This window comes from Ranitomeya imitator, chromosome 2 (assembly GCF_032444005.1).
Source record: "Ranitomeya imitator isolate aRanImi1 chromosome 2, aRanImi1.pri, whole genome shotgun sequence".
NCBI lineage: Eukaryota > Metazoa > Chordata > Amphibia > Anura > Dendrobatidae > Ranitomeya > Ranitomeya imitator.
This window is the reverse complement of record NC_091283.1, coordinates 380,882,076-380,901,606: the sequence shown is the minus strand read 5'-3', so window position 1 is coordinate 380,901,606 and position 19,531 is coordinate 380,882,076. Positions and strand designations below refer to the sequence as shown.

The window sequence follows — 19,531 nt, the reverse complement described above, 5'->3', positions numbered from 1 at the left end:
GGGCTTTAAGATGCGGACCTCCCATACCCAGGGGACCAGGACCCCGCAGTGTACTCACGGTAGATGCGGTGGGCCGGTGCTCAATCCACCGTCGCCATAGTCAGGGAGGGTGTGGAGAGCTTCTACCGCCTTGCGTCATCTGCTATATCAGTGGTGATGCAGTGGGGGGCTGTACGGACGCCATACATATTATGTCCAGCTATGCACATGGCTCCAGGAGAGGTAGATGGAGGGCTACTCCACGTAGTCACCTGCTATGGAGGGGGGAGATTGGAACGCGAAGGAACCGTCGCCCAAGGTGAGCTCAGGGCTGGCATCCAACGTTGCAGGAAAGGATACGGGAGGAACGCTCCACGTACTTGCCTGTTGATGATTCAGGGGAGATCGGAACCTAGAAAGGATCCGTCGGGCAAAAATAGAATAAAAAGTAAAATAAAAATAAAAACAGTGGGGTCTGAAAGCAGACCCAAGTGCCTCCTACAGACACTAAGCAAGAACTGGCTCCTTTAGATCCAGCAGGAGGGTGTATACTGCAGGGGAGGAGCTATTCTTTCTGTATTTGCTTACTGTCCTCCTAGTGGCGGCAGCATGACACCCATGGTCCTGTGTCCCCCAATGAGGTGTAGGAGAAAATAGACCGTGTGTATTTAGTCCTGTCTATTACCTGTTGATGTGAGGGGCTGGGGAACCTCCATCATGACGTACTTGTACAGATCGTTGTGTCCTTCTAGATACTCCCACTCTTCCATGGAGAAATAGACGGCGACATCCTGACACCTTATAGGAACCTGACACATACAATAATATCGTCATCCCCCGATCCCTTCATAGCATTACTGTATAATGTCCCAGCATTCCCAGCAGTGTCACCTCTCCAGTCAGCAACTCAGTCATCTTGTAGGCGAGTTCTAGGATCTTCTGGTGATTGATGTCCTCATGTATCAGGGGGTGAGGTGGAGGCCCTGTGATTGGGTTCAGGGGTCTTCCCCATCCCTCAGACACAGGGGCCTGACAGCGCTCACTAGAGGTCTTCTTCACTACCGTGCAATCCTGGTTATGGAGAGACACATTAATAAGTCTCACTACAGACATTTCCAGAGTCCTCACCTCTCCAGTTCTGACCATCTGTTATTCCCATAGATAAGAATGATGTAATGTGACATCATCAGAATCTCTCACCTCCCCAGTAAGACGGAAGAGGATCTCTAGAGTGAAGTGTAATATCCTCTCGGCCATCTTGCCCTTGTCCATCCTTGATGGGTCAATCTGGAAAATTCTTTTATACCTGAATGGGGAGCAAATAGAAAATCATAAAGATCGCTTGTAAAAATCATCCAGTAAGGAACCAGTGAGCGAAGTTAGTAGTGCTGCAAAGTACTGCAGTGTGCAGTCGCCAGGAAAGATCAGAGAGGCCCGGCGCCTGCGCTCTTCAGTACTTTGCTCTGCCCTCAACAGGGCAGACAAAGTACGCCTGCGCCGGAGCGTGAATACAAGAAGAGGACGTCATCGTAAGAAGATGGGGGGCTCCGGACCGGGACGCCCATCGGACCAGAACCGGATCGGGACGGCCCCTGGGTGAGTATAATCTAACATTTTTTTCTCATCTTTCAGGATACATCGGGGGCTTATCTACAGCATTACAGAATGCTGTAGATAAGCCCCTGATGATGATGGGCTTAGCTCACCTTCGATTTTGGGGGTGACAGGGTGGTTCCCTTTAAATCTGTAATTGTCTGATCGCTTCTATTATATACTGTAATTCCACTGTATTGCAGTATATAGTGTAAATTGCTGTCTCAGTTGAAGCTCAGCATATGGAAACCAGGGAAACCAAGATGGCAATTACGGGGACCTTCAGAAGGCTCCTGGCAGTCGTAGTGAGTGCATTGCCGGGAGGCAAGAGGATAGGTAAAAACCTTAGTCCATGCTCTCATCATCTCCCGCCTTGACTACTGCAACCTCCTGTTTTGTGGCCTCCCTGCTAACACTCTCGCGCCCCTCCAGTCTATTCTAAACTCTGCTGCCCGACTAATCCACCTGTCCCCCCGCTATTCCCCAGCATCTCCCCTCTGTCAGTCCCTTCACTGGCTCCCCATAACCCAGAGACTCCAGTTCCAAACCCTAACCATGACATACAAAGCCATCCACAACCTGTCTCCTCCATACATCTGTGACCTCGTCTCCCAGTATTTACTTGCACGCATCCTCCGATCCTCAAAAGATCTCCTTCTATACTCCCCTCTTATCTCCTCTTCTCACAATCGCATATAAGATTTCTCCCACGCATCACCCCTACTCTGGAACGCTCTACCCCAATATATCAGACTCTCGCCCACCATCGAAACCTTCAACCTGAAGACCTACCTCTTCCGACAAGCCTACAACCTACAGTAACCATTGCTCCACCATACTGCTGCACGACCAGCTCTATCCTCACCTACTGTATCCTCACCCATCCCCTGTAGATTGTTAGCCCTCGCGTGCAGCGTCCTCTCTTCCTGTACCAGTCGTGACTTTTATGGTTTAACCCCTTAGTGACAGAGCCAATTTGGTACTTAATGACCTAGCCAATTTTTACAATTCTGACCACTGTCCCTTTATGAGGTTATAACTCTGGAACGCTTTAACGGATCCCGCTGATTCTGAGACTGTTTTTTTTGTGACATATTGTACTTCATGATAGTGGTAACATTTCTTCGATATTACTTGCGATTATTTATGAAAAAAACGGAAATATGGCGAAAATTTTTAAAATTTTGCAATTTTCAAACTTTGTATTTTTATGCCCTTAAATCAGAGAGATATGTCACGAAAAATAGTTAATAAATAACATTTCCCACATGTTTACTTTACATCAGCACAATTTTGTAAAAAAAAATTTTTTTTGTTAGGGACTTATAAGGGTTAAAAGTTGACCAGCAATTTCTCATTTTTACAACACCATTTTTTTTTAGGGACCACATCACATTTGAAGTCATTTTGAGAGGTCTATATGATAGAAAATAACCAACTGTGACACCATTCTAAAAACTGCACCCCTCAAGGTGCTCAAAACCACATTCAAGAAGTTTATTAACCCTTTACGTGCTTCACAGGAACTGAAACAATGTGGAAGGAAAAAATGAACATTTAACTTTTTTTGCAAACATTTTAATTCAGAACCATTTTTTTTATTTTCACATGTGTAAAAACAGAAATGTAACCATAAATTTTGTTACGCAATTTCTCCTGAACACGCCAATACCCCATATGTGGGGGTAAACCACTTTTTGGGCGCACCGCAGAGCTTGGAAGTGAAGGAGCGCTGTTTGACTTTTTCAATGCAGAATTGGCTGGAATTGAGATCGGACGCCATGTTGCGTTTGGAGAGCCCCTGATGTGCCTAAACAGTGGAAACCCCCCACAAGTGACACCATTTTGGAAACTAGACCCCTTAAGGAACTTATCTAGATGTGTGGTGAGCACTTTGAACCCCCAAGTGCTTCACAGAAGTTTATAACGTAGAGCCGTGAAAATAAAAAATCTAATTTTTTCTACAAAAATGATCTTTTTGCCCCCAAGTTTTTATTTTCACAAGGGTAACAGGAGAAATTAGACCACAAAAGTTGTCGTGCAATTTCTCCTGAGTACGTTGATACCCCATATGTGGGGGTAAACCACTGTTTAGGCGCACCGCAGAGCTTGGAAGAGAAAGAGTGCCGTTTTACTTTTTCAATGTAGAATTGGCTGGAATTGAGATCGGACGCCATGTCGCATTTGGAGAGCCCCTGATGTGCCTAAACAGTGGAAACCCCCCACAAGTGACCCCATTTTGTAAACTAGACCCCTTAAGGAACTTATTTAGATGTGTGGTGAGAACTTTAAACCCCCAGGTGCTTCACAGAAGTTTGTAACGTAGAGCCGTGAAAATAAAAAATCGCATTTTTTCTACAAAAATGATCTTTTTGCCCCCAAATTTTTATTTTCACAAGCGTAACATTAGAAATTAGACCACAAAAGTTGTTGTGCAATTTCTCCTGAGTACGTCAATACCTCATATGTGGGGGTAAACCACTGTTTGGGCGCACCGCAGAGCTTGGAGGAGGAGTGCCATTTTACTTTTTCAATGTAGAATTGGCTGAAATTGAGATCGGACGCCATGTCGCGTTTGGAGAGCCCCTGATGTGCCTAAACAGTAGAAACCCTCCCCATGTGACCCCATTTTGGAAACTAGACCCCCCATGGAACTTATCTAGATGTGTGGTGAGAACTTTGAATGCCCAAGTGCTTCACAGAAGTTTAGAATGCAGAGTCGTGAAAATAAAAAATATTTTTTTTTCCACAAAAAAGATTTTGTAGCCCCCAAGTTTTTATTTTCACAAGGGTAACAGGAGAAATTGGACCACTAAAGTTATTGTCCAATTTATCCCGAGTACGCTGATGCTCCATATGTGGGGGTAAACCACTGTTTGGGCGCACGGCAGAGCTCGGAAAGGAAGGAGCGCCATTTTGGAATGCAGGCTTAGATAGAATGGTCTGTGGGCATTATGTTGCGTTTGCAGAGCCCCTGATGTACCTAAACAGTAGTAACCCCCCACAAGTGACCCCATTTTGGAAACTAGACCCCCCAAGGAACTTATATAGATGTGTGGTGAGAACTTTGAATGCCCAAGTGCTTCACAGAAGTTTATAATGCAGAGTCGTGAAAATAAAAAATATTTTTTTTTTCCACAAAAAAGATTTTGTAGCCCCCAAGTTTTTATTTTTACAAGGGTAACAGGAGAAATTGGACCCCAAAAGTTGTTGTCCAATTTATCCCGAGTACGCTGATGCCCCATATATGGGGGTAACCCAGTTTGGGCGCACGGCAGAGTTCAGAATGGAGGGAGCACCATTTGACTTTTTGAGCGCAAAATTGGCTGTCGTGTTTGGAGACCCCCTGATGTACCTAAACAGTGGAAACCCCCCAATTCTAGCTCCAACCCTAACCCCAACACACCCCTAACCCTAATCCCAACCTGATCCATAATCCTAATCACAACCCTAACGATAATCACAACCCTTACCCCAAAACAACCCTAATGTCAACCCTAACAATAACCCTAATCAAAACCCTAAATCCAACACACCCCCAATCCTAATCTCAACCCTAACCTCAAACCTAACCCTAATCCCAATACACCCCTAATCCCAACCCTAACCTTAACCCTAATCCCAAACCTATCCCTAATCCCAAGCGTAACCCTAATGCCAACCCTAATCCCAACTCTAACCCTAACTTTAGCGGCAATCCTAGCCCTAACTTTAGCCGCAACCCTAGCCCTAACTTTAGCCCCAACCCTAAATTTAGCCCCAACCCTAACCCTAACTTTAGCTCCAACCCTAACCCTAGCCCTAACTTTAGTCCCAACCCTAACCCTAAAGCTACTTTCACACTTGCGTCGTTTGGCATCCGTCGCAATCCGTAGTTGTGGACAAAAAACGGATCCTGCAAATGTGCCCGCAGGATGCGTTTTTTGCCCATAGACTTGTATTGCCGACGGATCGCGACGTGCACTGGATCAGTTGTGTTTTGGCGGACCGTCGGCACAAAAAATCGTTCAATGTAATTTTTTTTGTACGTCGCGTCCGCCATTTCCGACAGCGCATGCGTGGCCGTAACTCCGCCCCCTCCTCCCCAGGACATAGATTGGGCAGCGGATGCCCCCGTACCGACGCAAGTGTGAAAGAAGCCTAACCCTAAATTTAGCCCCAACCCTAACCCTATATTTAGCCCCAACCCTAACCCTAAATTTAGCCCTAACCCTAGCCCTAATTTTAGCCCCAACTGCTTTCTCCTGCCAGCCGGCAGATGGCGGGCGCACTGCGCAAGCTATTTTGTTTCCCAAAGAAGATGCCGGCGGGCAGGAGAGGACGCAGGAGGACCCAGGGACACCGGTAAGTATAATAGGGTCCCTCGAATTTCATTTCTCTGTCCTCTGATGTGCGATCACATCAGAGGACAGAGAATTTCACACCACTTTTTTTTTGCGATCGCCGGTAAACAGTTAATTACCGGCGATCGCAAAACAGGGGTTGGTATAACCGACCCCGATCATGTTCTTTGAGGTCTCAGCTACCCCCAGCAGCCGAGACCCCAAAGATCCTCCAGTTGCCGGCCGGCGGGCGCACTGCGCATGCGCCCGCCATTTTTTTGCTGGAAAAAGATGGCGGCACCCATCGGGAGCCACGAGGAGCACCGGGGGAGATAGGTGAGTATCGGGGGGCTATCTGGGACCCCATTTCTCTGTCCTCTGATGTGCGATCACATCGGAGGACAGAGAAATTAAACGGGAAATCGTGTTGTTTTTTGCGATCGCCGGTAAACGGTTAATTACCGGCGATCGCAAAAGCGGGGTCGGTAAAAAAAACCCGGAATCATGTTCTCTGGGGTCTCTGCTACCCCCGGCAACCGAGACCCCGGAGAAAATCGGACTCTGGGGGGCGCTATTTACTTTTTCCACAGCGCCGTTAATTAACGGCGCTGTGGTTTAAGTAGCCTTAACTGCCGCCGTTAAAAGGCGTATCGGCGGTCGTTAAGGGGTTAAGATTACTGTACTTGTTTTTATTATGTATACCCCTACTCACATGTAAAGCACCATGGAATAAATTGTGCTATAATAGTAAATAATAATAAAAATATGTCACTAGTTATAACATTAATGAAATGCCGTGGATGTTAGACACAAATGCCGCTGTATTTCATATCGGCATTGACTCCTGAGCCCCCTCTACACAGGAGCTCCCAACGCAGGATATATAGTTACATGTACTTGCTAAGCAGTTAAAGTCCACATTAATTATAATACCTACCTCCACCTGCAGAGCTGCACATCGCACATATATGGCTGCTCTGTGCGCACAGGACCTGTGATGAGGTCACAGGAGGGGAGGAGTCAGGGGTCACATGATCAGGGGCCTCAGTGTATGCAGGACTGTGCTTTGCTGGTTGTCATGGTGCTGGATGAGGGGAAGTTTCTGTGTGGGGTCAGGAGGAATTTGCAGGGTGGATGTTGTAGAGATGTGAGTGTTTGATGTGTACGGAGCGGAGCTGCGTGTGTACGAAGTGTACAGAGCAGAGCCGTGTGTGCACGAGGTGTACAGAGCAGAGCCGTGTGTGTACGAGGTGTATGGAGCAGAGCCGTGTGTGTACGAGGTGTAGTGAGCTGAGCCGTGTGTATACGAGGTGTATGGAGCAGAGCCGTGTGTGTACGAGGTGTAGTGAGCTGAGCCGTGTGTGTACGAGGTGTACGGAGCAGGGCCGTGTGTGTATGAGGTGTACTGAGCTGAGCCGTGTGTGTACGAGGTGTACGGAGCAGGGCCGTGTGTGTACGAGGTGTACGGAGCAGGGCCGTGTGTATACGAGGTGTACTGAGCTGAGCCGTGTGTATACGAGGTGTACTGAGCTGAGCCGTGTGTGTATGAGGTGTACGGAGCGGAGCCGTGTGTGTATGAGGTGTACTGAGCTGAGCCGTGTGTGTATGAGGTGTACGGAGCAGGGCCGTGTGTGTATGAGGTGTACAGAGCAGGGCCGTGTGTGTATGAGGTGTACGGAGCAGGGCCGTAGGTGTACGGAGTAGAGCCGTGTGTGTACGAGGTGTACGGAGCGGAGCCGTGTGTGCACGAGATGCAAGAAGAAGATTGCTTTTTCAATGCCAGATGGATGTTTTCAGTATTGCAGGGTTGCAAAGCGCCTCACAAGAAGTACACAGCAGCCTACCTGGATGAAATTTTGTGATATTCAGCCAGAATTGGGGAAATCATCTCCGCAAAGTCCAGCAATAGTTTATGTTCTAAGGAAGGAAGGCTTTACCATCATCCCAAAGAAATGTGCCATGGGGATGGGGGAACACATTGCTGCTCACCATTATTGCCACCACTTCAATTTTTTCATAGACTGCACAATATCTTCAGAAATAAATGGTAATGTACCAAAGTTATATCCTCAGGATTTTTTAGTTAGTGGCCCCAAGTAATGCAACAATAAAACATTGTTTTTCAACTTGCATGTTGCATTTTCAAAGAAGAAACAGAATGAGCAGCATGTGCAGCAATAAATGCACCCCTAATTAATACTTAAATCCATATACCCAAACAAGATGGAGTACATGTACATATTCATTAGAAAAGTGTAAATTTTATTAGACAGTACTTAACAAAAATGTGAAAATTAAAATAAAAAAAACAGTAAGTACAAACTATTTCAGCAAGGGAAACAAAAGTAGCACAGAATACACAATGTGAACCTCTGATGATACCATAGACAAGTAATAATAAAGTGCATAGTGCATACTGGGTAGGCATATACAGGGGCAGGGTATTCGGTATAACTAGTATCCTTATTTAAGGATCTGGAATCAAGTGTTCCATATTATAACAGTCATCCCCACCCCTAAACTCCTTACCCATTACGTGGCATCAGAAGGGTCCACACCGTGGACACAGAATGCTGTAGATAAGCCCCGGTGGGCTTAGCTAACCTTCGATTTTGGGGGTGACAGGTTCCCTTTCAGTTTGACATTCCTGATCTAAAGGAAAGAAGGTCTGTTACCAATCACAGAGGGCGACTCTTTACTGTCAGAGCAGTGAGACTATAGTTGTTTAATGTAAGAGCAGTGTTAAATAATGCTTATTTTGTATATTTATTTCATCAGGACTCTTTACCAGATGCGATACTCTAAGGCTTCTTTCACATTTCCGTCGGTACGGGGCTGTCATGAAGCGTCGGCGCGACGTACCAACGGAAGTGTGTGCTTTCACATTTCCGTCAGACTGCAGGGTGAGGAAAGATTGTGAGAGCGATATTTCCTGCTGGGCATGTACAGCCTGAAACACTGGATGCGACGTACAGAAAAATGTTCCCTTGAACGTTTTTCTGTGACGACGGTCCGCCAAAACCCGACGCAACCAGTGCACGACGGAAGCAACGTGTGACCATATGTCGCGATCCGTCGGCAATACAAGTCTATGGGAATAAAACGCATCCTCCGGGCAAATTTGCAGGATGCGTTTTTATCCCCAAACGATGCATTGTGACGGATTAAAAAAAAAAGGAAATGTGAAAGTAGCCTAAAGAAAATGTAATGATATTTCTCATTAAAAAAGTAGTGGTTAATTGGATTGTCCGCCAAAAAGAATCTTTGCAGCAAAACATAAAATAGGTGAAATAGTTACAAAGAGATTGTCCATATCAAAGTTTGTTCCCCATCATTACTGAGATTCTGAATGGTAAATGGCGTCTGTCTCTGTCATGGCATATGGTAGTCATCATGCCTAACTCACATACCAATTGTTCATTCCATTTAAAGTCTGTGTGGAGTCTGAAGTCCGTAGAGAGTGAAGGAGAAGCCCCCAAGTGACAGCCCCTACTTCCTATGAGCCATAGATATATATATGTCCCATAGAGAACGTGTTCTCTCTATATGGTGTTAACTTTTACTCTGAGATAAATATACTGGAATAGCAAATGTAATGTCAGCAAAACCTTCCACAAGGCTTAGTACAGAATTGAGTGTAACAATAAGTCAATAATCAATATTTAACAAGCAGTGAGACTATGGATTCTCTACTGTAGCATGATATTATAATGTTTGATTCCCAACAAAGTACAATGGGGTCTGGATGCCTTTCTTGATAAATATATTATTACAGGTTATGGGCAGTAAATTCTGTGATGGGAGGTTTATGTTTAATCTGGTTTTTATTCAAAAGAATTTCAAAACAAACAGGTAACAAAGGATTCAGCAACATAAAAAGTATTAAGTACAAAAAGAAATCTCATTTACAACTGTATATCAAGACCTATAACCAACAAGTCCCGAAATAGTATAACTTTCAGGTCAAAAGTCATTTTCAATCAAGTCCAACAAAATCTGAAAAGAAAAAAAAATCCATGGCGGATGTAGGTATCCCCTATCTAGGGAGACTGTATGACCTTTGGCGATACATATGAGGTATCCGCTGAAAGAGTGACCCAAACAAGAGGAGCTAGGTCACTCCAAGTAATAATGGTATAAACACGAAAGGAAAAAATGAGACTAAGAAGAGGAATAGGGGGAGGAGAGAGGAAGAAACAAGGGGGGGAGGAACCATGAACTCTGATGTAGAAGGGGGCAACTTGCACCCCTATAATGACGTCGTCTAACCCGTATTGTTCAATCTATCTTCCTTATGGCTTAGAAAAGAGGGATTGAAAATCCTGAGAGTCCATATACAAAATCCAAACCTGCAGATATTTCTCCATTGATCCATTAACCTCAGCGGACAATTCCTACATACTTTGAAGGCTGGTCATCTCCTTGACCCATTCAGACACATTAGGAGATTGGGAGGATTTCCAATGTCTCGGGATCACAGTGCGCGCAGCAGTTAAGCAGAATCTTAGGAGCCCCTTTTTCTGAAAACGAAACAAGCCCAGGACGATAGAGGTTATGGAGTGGAATTGTAGAGCTAATTTGTTCTATTCCCACCCATTGTTTGTCTGAACTGTGGAACTGCCAGTCTAGCAATAGCGCTGCTCTATGATACCATTTGAAATTCGGAAGACCCGCGCCCCCTGAGCCTTTGTGCCTATATAAAGTACCCATGCCGATCCAGGGTCTACCACTCCCCCACACAAATCTCGAGATGGCTGATTGGATTCTGGAAAAGAAAGAAGGAGGAGGAATTAGAGGAACTGTTTGGAAAATATACAGGAAACGAGGAAGTACATCCATTTTTATCGCATTGATACGACCGAACCATGAGAGCTTCCGCTTATCATAGCTATATATAAGTCTTTCAAAGTCTTATCCAAAAAAGGGTTGGAAGTTTAAAGAATATAGTTTAGTATGATCTGTCGGGATGGTTACTCCCAAGTATCTTAATGCTGTTTCCTGCCATTTAAAGGGAAAATTATCTTTAAGATGTTGAACTACATCTCTAGATAAAGTTATATTAAGGGCCTCTGATTTAGAATAATTCACTTTAAAATTACTAAGATGGCCAAATGTCTCAAATTCTTTGACTATGGAGGGGAAGGAAATGCGAGGCTGTGATATAAACTTGAGGTCATCTGCATATAGGGCCAATTTACATTGACCTACCCCAACTAGAATACCGTGAATGCTGGGGTTCTTTCTAATGGCTATTGCCAGATGTTCCATTAGCAATACATACAAGAGAGGGGACAGAGGACACCCCTGCCGTGTACCGTTGTTGATGTGGATAGGGGAGGACAGGAACCCATTAACCCTAACCCTAGCTGTAGGGCCCCTATATAGAGAGAATTTTCTCAATAAATTGGTGCCCAGGCCCAATTGATGCAAGGAAGCTGACATGAAGCTCCAACTGACCCGGTCGAAGGCCTTCTCCGCGTCAACCAAAAGCAAACACAATGCGAGCGATCTGGACCTCGCCTGAGCCATCAGGAGAAGAGTTTTATACATACTATCTCTGGCCTCCCGGCCCTTGACAAACCATACGTGATCTGTATAAATAACCCCAGGTAACAAAGGTGCCAACCTATTTGCCAGGGCCTTCGAAAATATTTTGATGTCTACATTAATCAAAGAGATGGGCCTATTATTGGAAATTAACAATGGATCTTTCCCTGGTTTTGGTAAAACGCTGATGTGGGCCTCCAGGGACTAGGGCACGAATGGGGATCCCTCTGAACTGAAGACTTTTGTTAGGAAAGGGACAGGCTGTTCGCTAAATACCTTATAAAATATTGGAGTGAACCCATCAGAGCCTGGGCTCTTTCCCACGGGATTTGATTTAATAATGGCAGCAATCTCTTCCTTTGAAACCTCTGAAAAGTCCTCCTCCAGAGAGTCTGCAATTCCAGGATGGATAGTTGGGAGTGCATTTTGTCTGATACAGTCATTTATTTTAAGGTGAAGAGACGAAGCTGACATGTCCCTGAATTGCCCCTTAATATTATAAAGGTCACTATAATAAGCTGGAAAGGATTCGGTAATTTGGGTTGGATCCTGTGTGCGGGTCCCCCGATCTGCATGATTTGTGGGATATAACTAGTGTACTTTCTGGGATGTAGCACCCTAGCCAATGCCCTACCACATTTATCCGCATGTTCATACATAAATCGATGGAATCTGATTTTTTGACGGGAATATTTTTGACCCAGTAGGACCCTAAGCTCCTCCCTTGCTTTTAACAAGTCCGCATACACAGAAGAGGATAGAGATTGTTTATGTGAGGATTCCAATGTATTAATCCGCTGGAACATGATGTGAGGTTTTAATCCCAGAACTAGTATGATTGCTGTATATGTAATTATCTTTTCCCCTAAAATGGGGAAATTAGCTTCTGACTCATGGGATTTTAATTCCTCTCCCTGGATCAATAGTAGGTCATGTTCTATGATGAGCTCGATAGACATATGTTTCCCTTCAACCATAAACTATGAAATAGAATCCAGAGTTTAGCAATAAAGGGTAGAGTCCAACAGAATGAGGCAAATTAAGGTGGATCCGGATAAAGAGGCACAATGCCCCTCTAACTGGAGTTGAGGATAAAGACCCAAGTTGTGAGGTGCGAGGTGCAAGGCTAGAGGCTCGGAGGCCCAAGGCACAACAGGCTCAAGCCCGGAGCCATGAGTCCAAACGCATGGGTCCAGATGCCAAGCCCCGAGGTCAGAGGCACGGAGTCCCGAGGTGTGCTAGCAACCCTCACGCAATTGTGAAGATGGGAGGGGCCTTTTAACTACAATTTGATCTTGTCCTTGTATAGATCCAGGAAGGACTCCTGTGTACTGTCGGGAGTAACAAACTGGAAAAGTGAAATTAACCAGGTGAAAAGGTGCTCCCAGTGATCAATTGAAGAATGGAAATATATAAGACCACCATTAAAATAAAAAAGCGGTATAACTGACGAAGGCTGGATGCAGCCAAAACTCATTTTAGCTTTAAATAAAGCCATTTTTTTCTTTTTATGGTGGTTGTGCTCTGACCCAGGAGCACCATATCAAATGGTCTATTTAACTTTTTACCTTCTGATGTGTTCTATTGTCTGCTGTGAATAAAACATAGCTGTAACAAAATTCTAAATCATTGCATTTTTGTTTTCTTTATATTTTACACTGTTTCCCAACATTTTTTTTGTAAAATAAATCTTTATTTAAAATAAAGCTTTACGTAAATAGATCACAGTCTTATTCTGGATATCAATCCATTCTGTTCAACACTCGGGATCGGAAGCGAAAGTTTGCCCTCTTAGGGCAGATTGGTTAATAAAGTTTAACCTTTTTCCCTTCCTTTCATATTATCTGCCATTCTTCAGGTGAATGTTATGGACATACCGTATTTTTCAGATTATAAGATGGGGGAAAAATGGGTGAGCGTCTTATAATCCGCATGTAGCTTATGGGGGGAAGGCGGCTGCTTTGGAACAGGGTCTCAGGAGGCTGGGTTACAGCTGCAGGAAGCTGGCGGTGGTGGTAGGAGTGAGGTGATGTGAGGCTGCGGCGGGCCCCTGGCTTTAAGAACATTTAGCCGGAGTCCTAGCACTTCCTATTGTTATCACTGCGGTGGACTTCGGGAAAATGGCTGGCAGAGGCAGAGCATGAGCAAATTAAGATCTGGGCTCCCAAGCCTAGAACCGCTGAACACCCCCTCCTCTCATCCCAGGGCCCGCAGCCACCAGCTTTCTGCGGCAGAGACCTGGGATCCAACTCTACCGCAGCCAACCCTCCTGGTAAAGTACAGAAAAATCGGACTATAAGATGCACCACCATTTTATTAAAAAAAAGTTTTCCCCTTTTCCACCTCAAAATTTGGGGTGCGTTTTATGGTCTGGTGCATCTTATAGCCCGCAAAATACGGTATATCTTTTTTAACTATACCATATAGCTATGTAATTTGTTACCATTTAGATGCAGAAAACTAGTTCTCCGTCAACTCCATAAGTTCTTAGTAAATATCTTAAAGTCTAAAGAATAAAACAATATAAACAGTAGATCCAAGTACAAGGATATAAATTTAAAGGCAGATGTTTAATAATGATTGGTAACAAGTTTTAAAAGGGTTGTCCAACCACCTCTCCCACTTTATCTGCTGTAAGCCATGAGTAGATGATACTGTATGTGATCAGGCCAATTACTGGTGGTTGACTCGGCAATGGTCCTGATAACGTACAGCAGCATCTCTCTACAACTAATGTCATATCAGGCAGAAGGGAAAGACATCTGACAAGCGCTTTAAAATGAAGCTATACTGTATTTCTAAATGAGAATTCTAGAAATGATTGACTCATAGTTGTGATAAGTAGTTTATGCTTATTTTTCAATAAAAGATGTTTACTAGAAGTTTCATACATTTAATATTAACTAGCAAATATAGTAAACTGCATTTCCTTTCTCTTGTAGACTGTAAAGTTGTATCTTTTCTTGTAGCATTTGACAATAAAATGGTTTTGAAAGGAAACAGAAAATTGCTACTTCTGTTTGTGAGTACTCTCATGTGCAATAAGATTTGATTTCCGTTTAAAACATTCCTCACATTCTGAACATGAAAATGGCTTTTCCCCTGTGTGAGTTCTCTCATGTGCAACAAGATTTGATTTGTGTGCAAAACATTTTTCACATTCTAAACATGGATATGGCTTCTCCCCTGTGTGAGTTCTCTTATGTGCAACAAGACGGTCTTTGACTGTAAAACATTTTCCACATTCTTGGCATGAAAATGGCTTTTCACCAGTGTGAATTCTCTGATGTTTAACAAGATAGTCTTTCACAGCAAAACATTTCCCACATTCTAAACATGAAAATGGCTTCTCCCCTGTGTGAATTCTGACATGTTTAATAAGACTTAATTTCGTTGTAAAACATTTCCCACATTCTGAACACGAGTATGGCTTCTCACCTGTGTGTCTTTTCTGATGTTTAACAAGATTTGATTTCTCTGTAAAACATTTCCTACATTCTCGACATGAAAATGGCTTCACCCCTGTGTGTATTCTTTGATGTGCAATAAGACGGTCTTTCACTGCAAAACATTTACCACATTCTGAACATGAATATGGCTTCTCACCTGTGTGAATTCTCAAGTGTTGAATAAGACTTGCTTTCTCTGTAAAACATTTGCCACATTTGCGACATGAAAATGGAGTCTCCCCTGTGTGTATTCTCTGATGTGCAACAAGAAGGTCTTTGACTGTAAAACATTTCCCACATTCTGAACATGAATATGGCTTCTCACCGGTGTGAAGTCTCAAATGTTTAACAAGACTTGCTTTTTCTGTAAAACACTTTCCACATTCTGAACAAGAAAATGGATTCTCTCCATTATGACTTCTCTGATGTTTAACAAGTTGGAGTTTTTGTATAAAACATTTTCCACATGCTGAACATGAATATGGCTTCTCACCTGTGTGAATTCTCAGATGGTTAACAAGACTTGCTTTTTCTGTAAAACATTTTCCACACTCTTGACATGAAAATGGCTTCTCTCCTGTGTGAAGTCTCTGATGTTTCACAAGATGGTCTTTCAGTGTGAAACATTTCCCACATTCTAGACATGAAAATGGCTTCTCTCCTGTGTGAATTCTCAAATGTTTAACAAGATTTGATTTCTCTATAAAACATTTTCCACATTCTGAACATGAAAATGGCTCCTCCCCTGTGTGAATTTTCCAATGTGTAACAACATGTGATTTTCGTGTAAAACATTTCCCACATTCTGAACATGAATATGGCTTCTTTCTTGTGTGAGCTCTTGGATGTTCATCATTCCTTCTGTTATTTTTGTTTTGCCTAACAATCTGTGATGAATCAGAAGACAGGAGCTCTTGAAAAGGATCAGATAATAGAAATTGGGTTGGAGAGCAACCTGGGACACTGTAATGCTCTTCATATTTATCTGGTGTGATACCATGATCATATGCTGGAAAATCTGAAAATATCAGATGTGTCTCTGATCTGCTGGAGAAGTCATCTGCCAAAATAAAAGTGAATTATTTTTTAATCAAATATCTCGGCTTCAGGAAAATGGCCGCCGCGATCTCCATCTGCGCACGCGCGGCATCCCACGGCCATTTTCCTGAAGCCCCGTGCAGCAGAGCACTCCATCTGCGCACGCGCGGCCTCAGGAAGATGGCCGCCCCCACCGATGACAAGGGTAATAGCGCAGATCGCCCGCTTTTTCTTCACCTGCGCTCAGTGGATTCGGGACTTGGACATGCGCACACCACTATGCCACCGACGGAAAGCTGGGGAAGAAACAGCGATGTCACCACGCCCACCTGACCTGACCAGCCTGATTGACAGGCGAAAACGGCGACTTTGGTAATGTATTTCGCAGCATAGGTGGGGAATCAGGGTACACTACATACACTATTGTAACGCACAGCTCAGGCCCTATTTAACAGTATTTTTATCTCAATCTGAAAAAACGGGGTGACAGGTTCCCTTTAATATAACCGAAGTGAGACATTCTTTGACTAACCGTCATATAACATTCCTAAAGTAATTATAGTGCAATTCAATTATAGATTTTAATGTTAGGCCAAAAGGTATGTGTTATTTTTATTTTTCTCTGCAATGTTGATTAAACCTACTTCGCTAGTCCATGTTTTAATGTGCCTGTCTAAAGATGCAGCCAATATTCGTTGTTGATTTTTTTCTTCTTTTTCTTAGTGCCATTTTTTTTTTAATTTTCTTGTCAATACAGCCATTTGAGGGCTTTAAAAAATATATGATTCACTTTACCATATTAATAGGAATGGGAAATAAAAAAGCCAAGTATGGGGAAATGGAGCAAGTTGGTAACTACACTTACTGGTGATTTTGATTCCTAGAACCAAGAGCCATAACTTCTTCAGAGAGAACCTGATTGTTTTTGTTTTGAATGATGTCATTCATTTTACCATACAACACACTGGAAAACAGTAAATAGAATTCCAATTGGGTTGAAAAAAAGGGAATTCCACCATTGTTTTTTGGATTTTGTATTAATGGCATTCACTGTGCTGTAAAAATGACCTGGCAGCGTTATTCTTTAAGGCAAAACTAGTACAACAAAGTCAAACTAATGTTTTCCTTATGTATTAAATAAAAAAAAGTGACAAAATAAAATTTGGTTTGTATCGCCATTTTCTGAGACCATTAAAGTATTTTTCTGTCGATAAAGCCATATGAGAGATTTTTTTTGCGTGGTGACCTGACATTTTTATTGGTACAATTTTAGAAAACATAAAATGTTTTTCATACATTTTTTCGTCACCTTAGGGGACTTGAACCTGTCATCATATTATTGCTTTTACTGTATACCTAAATACGGTATTGCAAAATATAGGGAAAATGATGGTCTCCTATGCAGCCCTGTATTTTTTTCTGAAAAAAAACCCCATCATTTTAATTTTGCAATTTAAAACTTTACCATTTACAGATGAAAGTTTTCCACCAGTCCAATTACACATCAATATTCTGTATAACAAATCCTAAAAAAATCAACATATAATTGTAGCAGCCAGTGACTGAGTATAATCTGCGATTTCTGTGCATTTAGTGGTCACTACTCACCTGTACGGTTATCTGTAGGAATCTCCTCTTTACACCGCTCATCCCCCGTCACATATGTCCTTGCAGTATTATTATGGGGCAGATCTTTACCCTGAAACAAAGATTGTAAAAGTCAAAGACAGATGGTGAGTTTGAGAGAAATTAATTTGAAGAACAGAAAAGGTCATAAATTAACATGATGACCAAAAATTACTTGACATTAGTCATTATCACATATCTGCAGGTCTCCGGTATATCTCCAACAGTCAGCTCCTAATTCTAACCAGCAGCCTCCATAACCAGAACATTGTGAAAAGATCCAGACAACATCTAATGTCTATGATCAGAATTATCCTCTCATCTCCACCAGGTATAAAACTTAATGGTCACATTATTAGAGACACCCATGTATCAGGGCAGTAACCTCCTTTGGCCTTCAAAAAACAAGCAATTCGTTATGTTATCAGTTCCTATAAGTTTTGCTCATTCTGCAGGAATATTGGCCCTTGAGGACAGGATTGCTTTTTATATTTGCCACAAATTAAACGGTAGTGCTGACATGCTCTGAACAACCTGCTCTACCTCGTCGAGGAGACGTTCTATTGCAGACCTGGGCAAAGTGTATCTTGCGGGTCACATCCTGCCCTCTGGTTGTTCCAGTCCAACCCTCAGAGCTGAGACAGCCAAGGGGCTGAAAACAGTGGCCCACATGCCCTCTCCCGCCTCTCCACCACCACCCTCTATCACTGCTATCCACATCCTTGTGATAAAGACAGCCGTGAATACATTGGTGGAGGACGGGGCCACTAGCTCATTCTTCTACCAATTAATCTGTGAGACAGCCGATGCTATGATGTAATTTCATCATTCTGCTGCTGAGACTCAGTGCACAGGAGCAGAGCGCTGGGGGAACGTGAGTGAGATATGTTTTTTCCTTTCGTTTACATATATATAGGAAGCTATGTTGAGGCTCATGCTGCATATAGGGAGCTATGTGGGAGCTGATGCTGTATATAGGAGTCTATATAGGGGCTTATGCTGTATAAAGGAGTCTCTGTGGGGGCTCATGCTGTGTATAGGGGCTGTGTGGGGGCTCATACTGTATATAATGGCTATGTGGGGGCTCACCCTGTATAAAGGTGGCTCATCCTGTATATAGAGGGCCATGTGAGGGAGGCTGTGTGGGGCTTATATTGTATGACAGACTGTGTGGGGGCTCATACTGTATATACAGAGGCTGCATGGGGACTCATACTATATATAGGGAGGTTGTGTGGGGGCTCACACTGTATATGTGGCACAATGTGGGGGCTTATGTTGAATATAGGGAGGCTGTGTGTGGGGCTCGTACTGTATGTAGGGTGTATGTGTGGGGTCTCATGCTGAATAAAGGGTGGTTGTGTGGGGCTTCATTCTGTTAAACTGTAGGATTTGTATGGGTGATCATGCTGTATATAGAGGATGTCAGCATACTTAATTCTGATCAAGATTAAATGAATAAATACATATTAAAGGGACACTGTCACCTGAATTTGGAGGGAACAATCTTCAGCCATGGAGTTGGGGTTTTTGGGTGTTTGATTCACCCTTTCCTTACCCGCTGGCTGCATGCTGGCTGCAATATTGGATTGAAGTTCATTCTCTGTCCTCCGTAGTATATGCCTGCACAAGGCAATCTTCCCTTGCGCAGGCGTGTACTATGGAGGACAGAGAATGAACTTCAATCCAATATTGCAGCCAGCATGCAGCCAGCGGGTAAGGAAAGGGTGAATCAAACACCCAAAAACCCCGCTTCCATGGCTGAAGATTGTTCCCTCCAAATTCAGGTGACAGTGTCCCTTTAAATAAATATAAGTGTCTTAATATGTTACATTTTAACATCAAGCAGAAATAATTGCAGTCCTTCACAGCAGTCATGGTCTCTCAGGAATATTAATTGCCCACCCCTGTTCTGTTGGATTAAGATCTGGAGACTGTGAAGGCCTATGAAGCAAGAAAAGCCTCAATTTCATGTTC

At 43.3% G+C, this 19,531-nt stretch overlaps 1 protein-coding gene across 1 annotated transcript in view; it reads right to left on the bottom strand.

Moving 5' to 3' along the window:
* LOC138666629 (uncharacterized) overlaps positions 1-19,531 on the bottom strand; it is a 292,085-nt gene that overhangs the window by 95,461 nt on the left and 177,093 nt on the right. Inside the window, 5 exon segments of the mRNA XM_069754825.1 lie at positions 665-788; positions 871-1,050; positions 1,180-1,285; positions 14,363-15,950; positions 17,537-17,627. Coding sequence (XP_069610926.1) covers positions 665-788; positions 871-1,050; positions 1,180-1,285; positions 14,363-15,950; positions 17,537-17,627 — 2,089 coding nt within the window.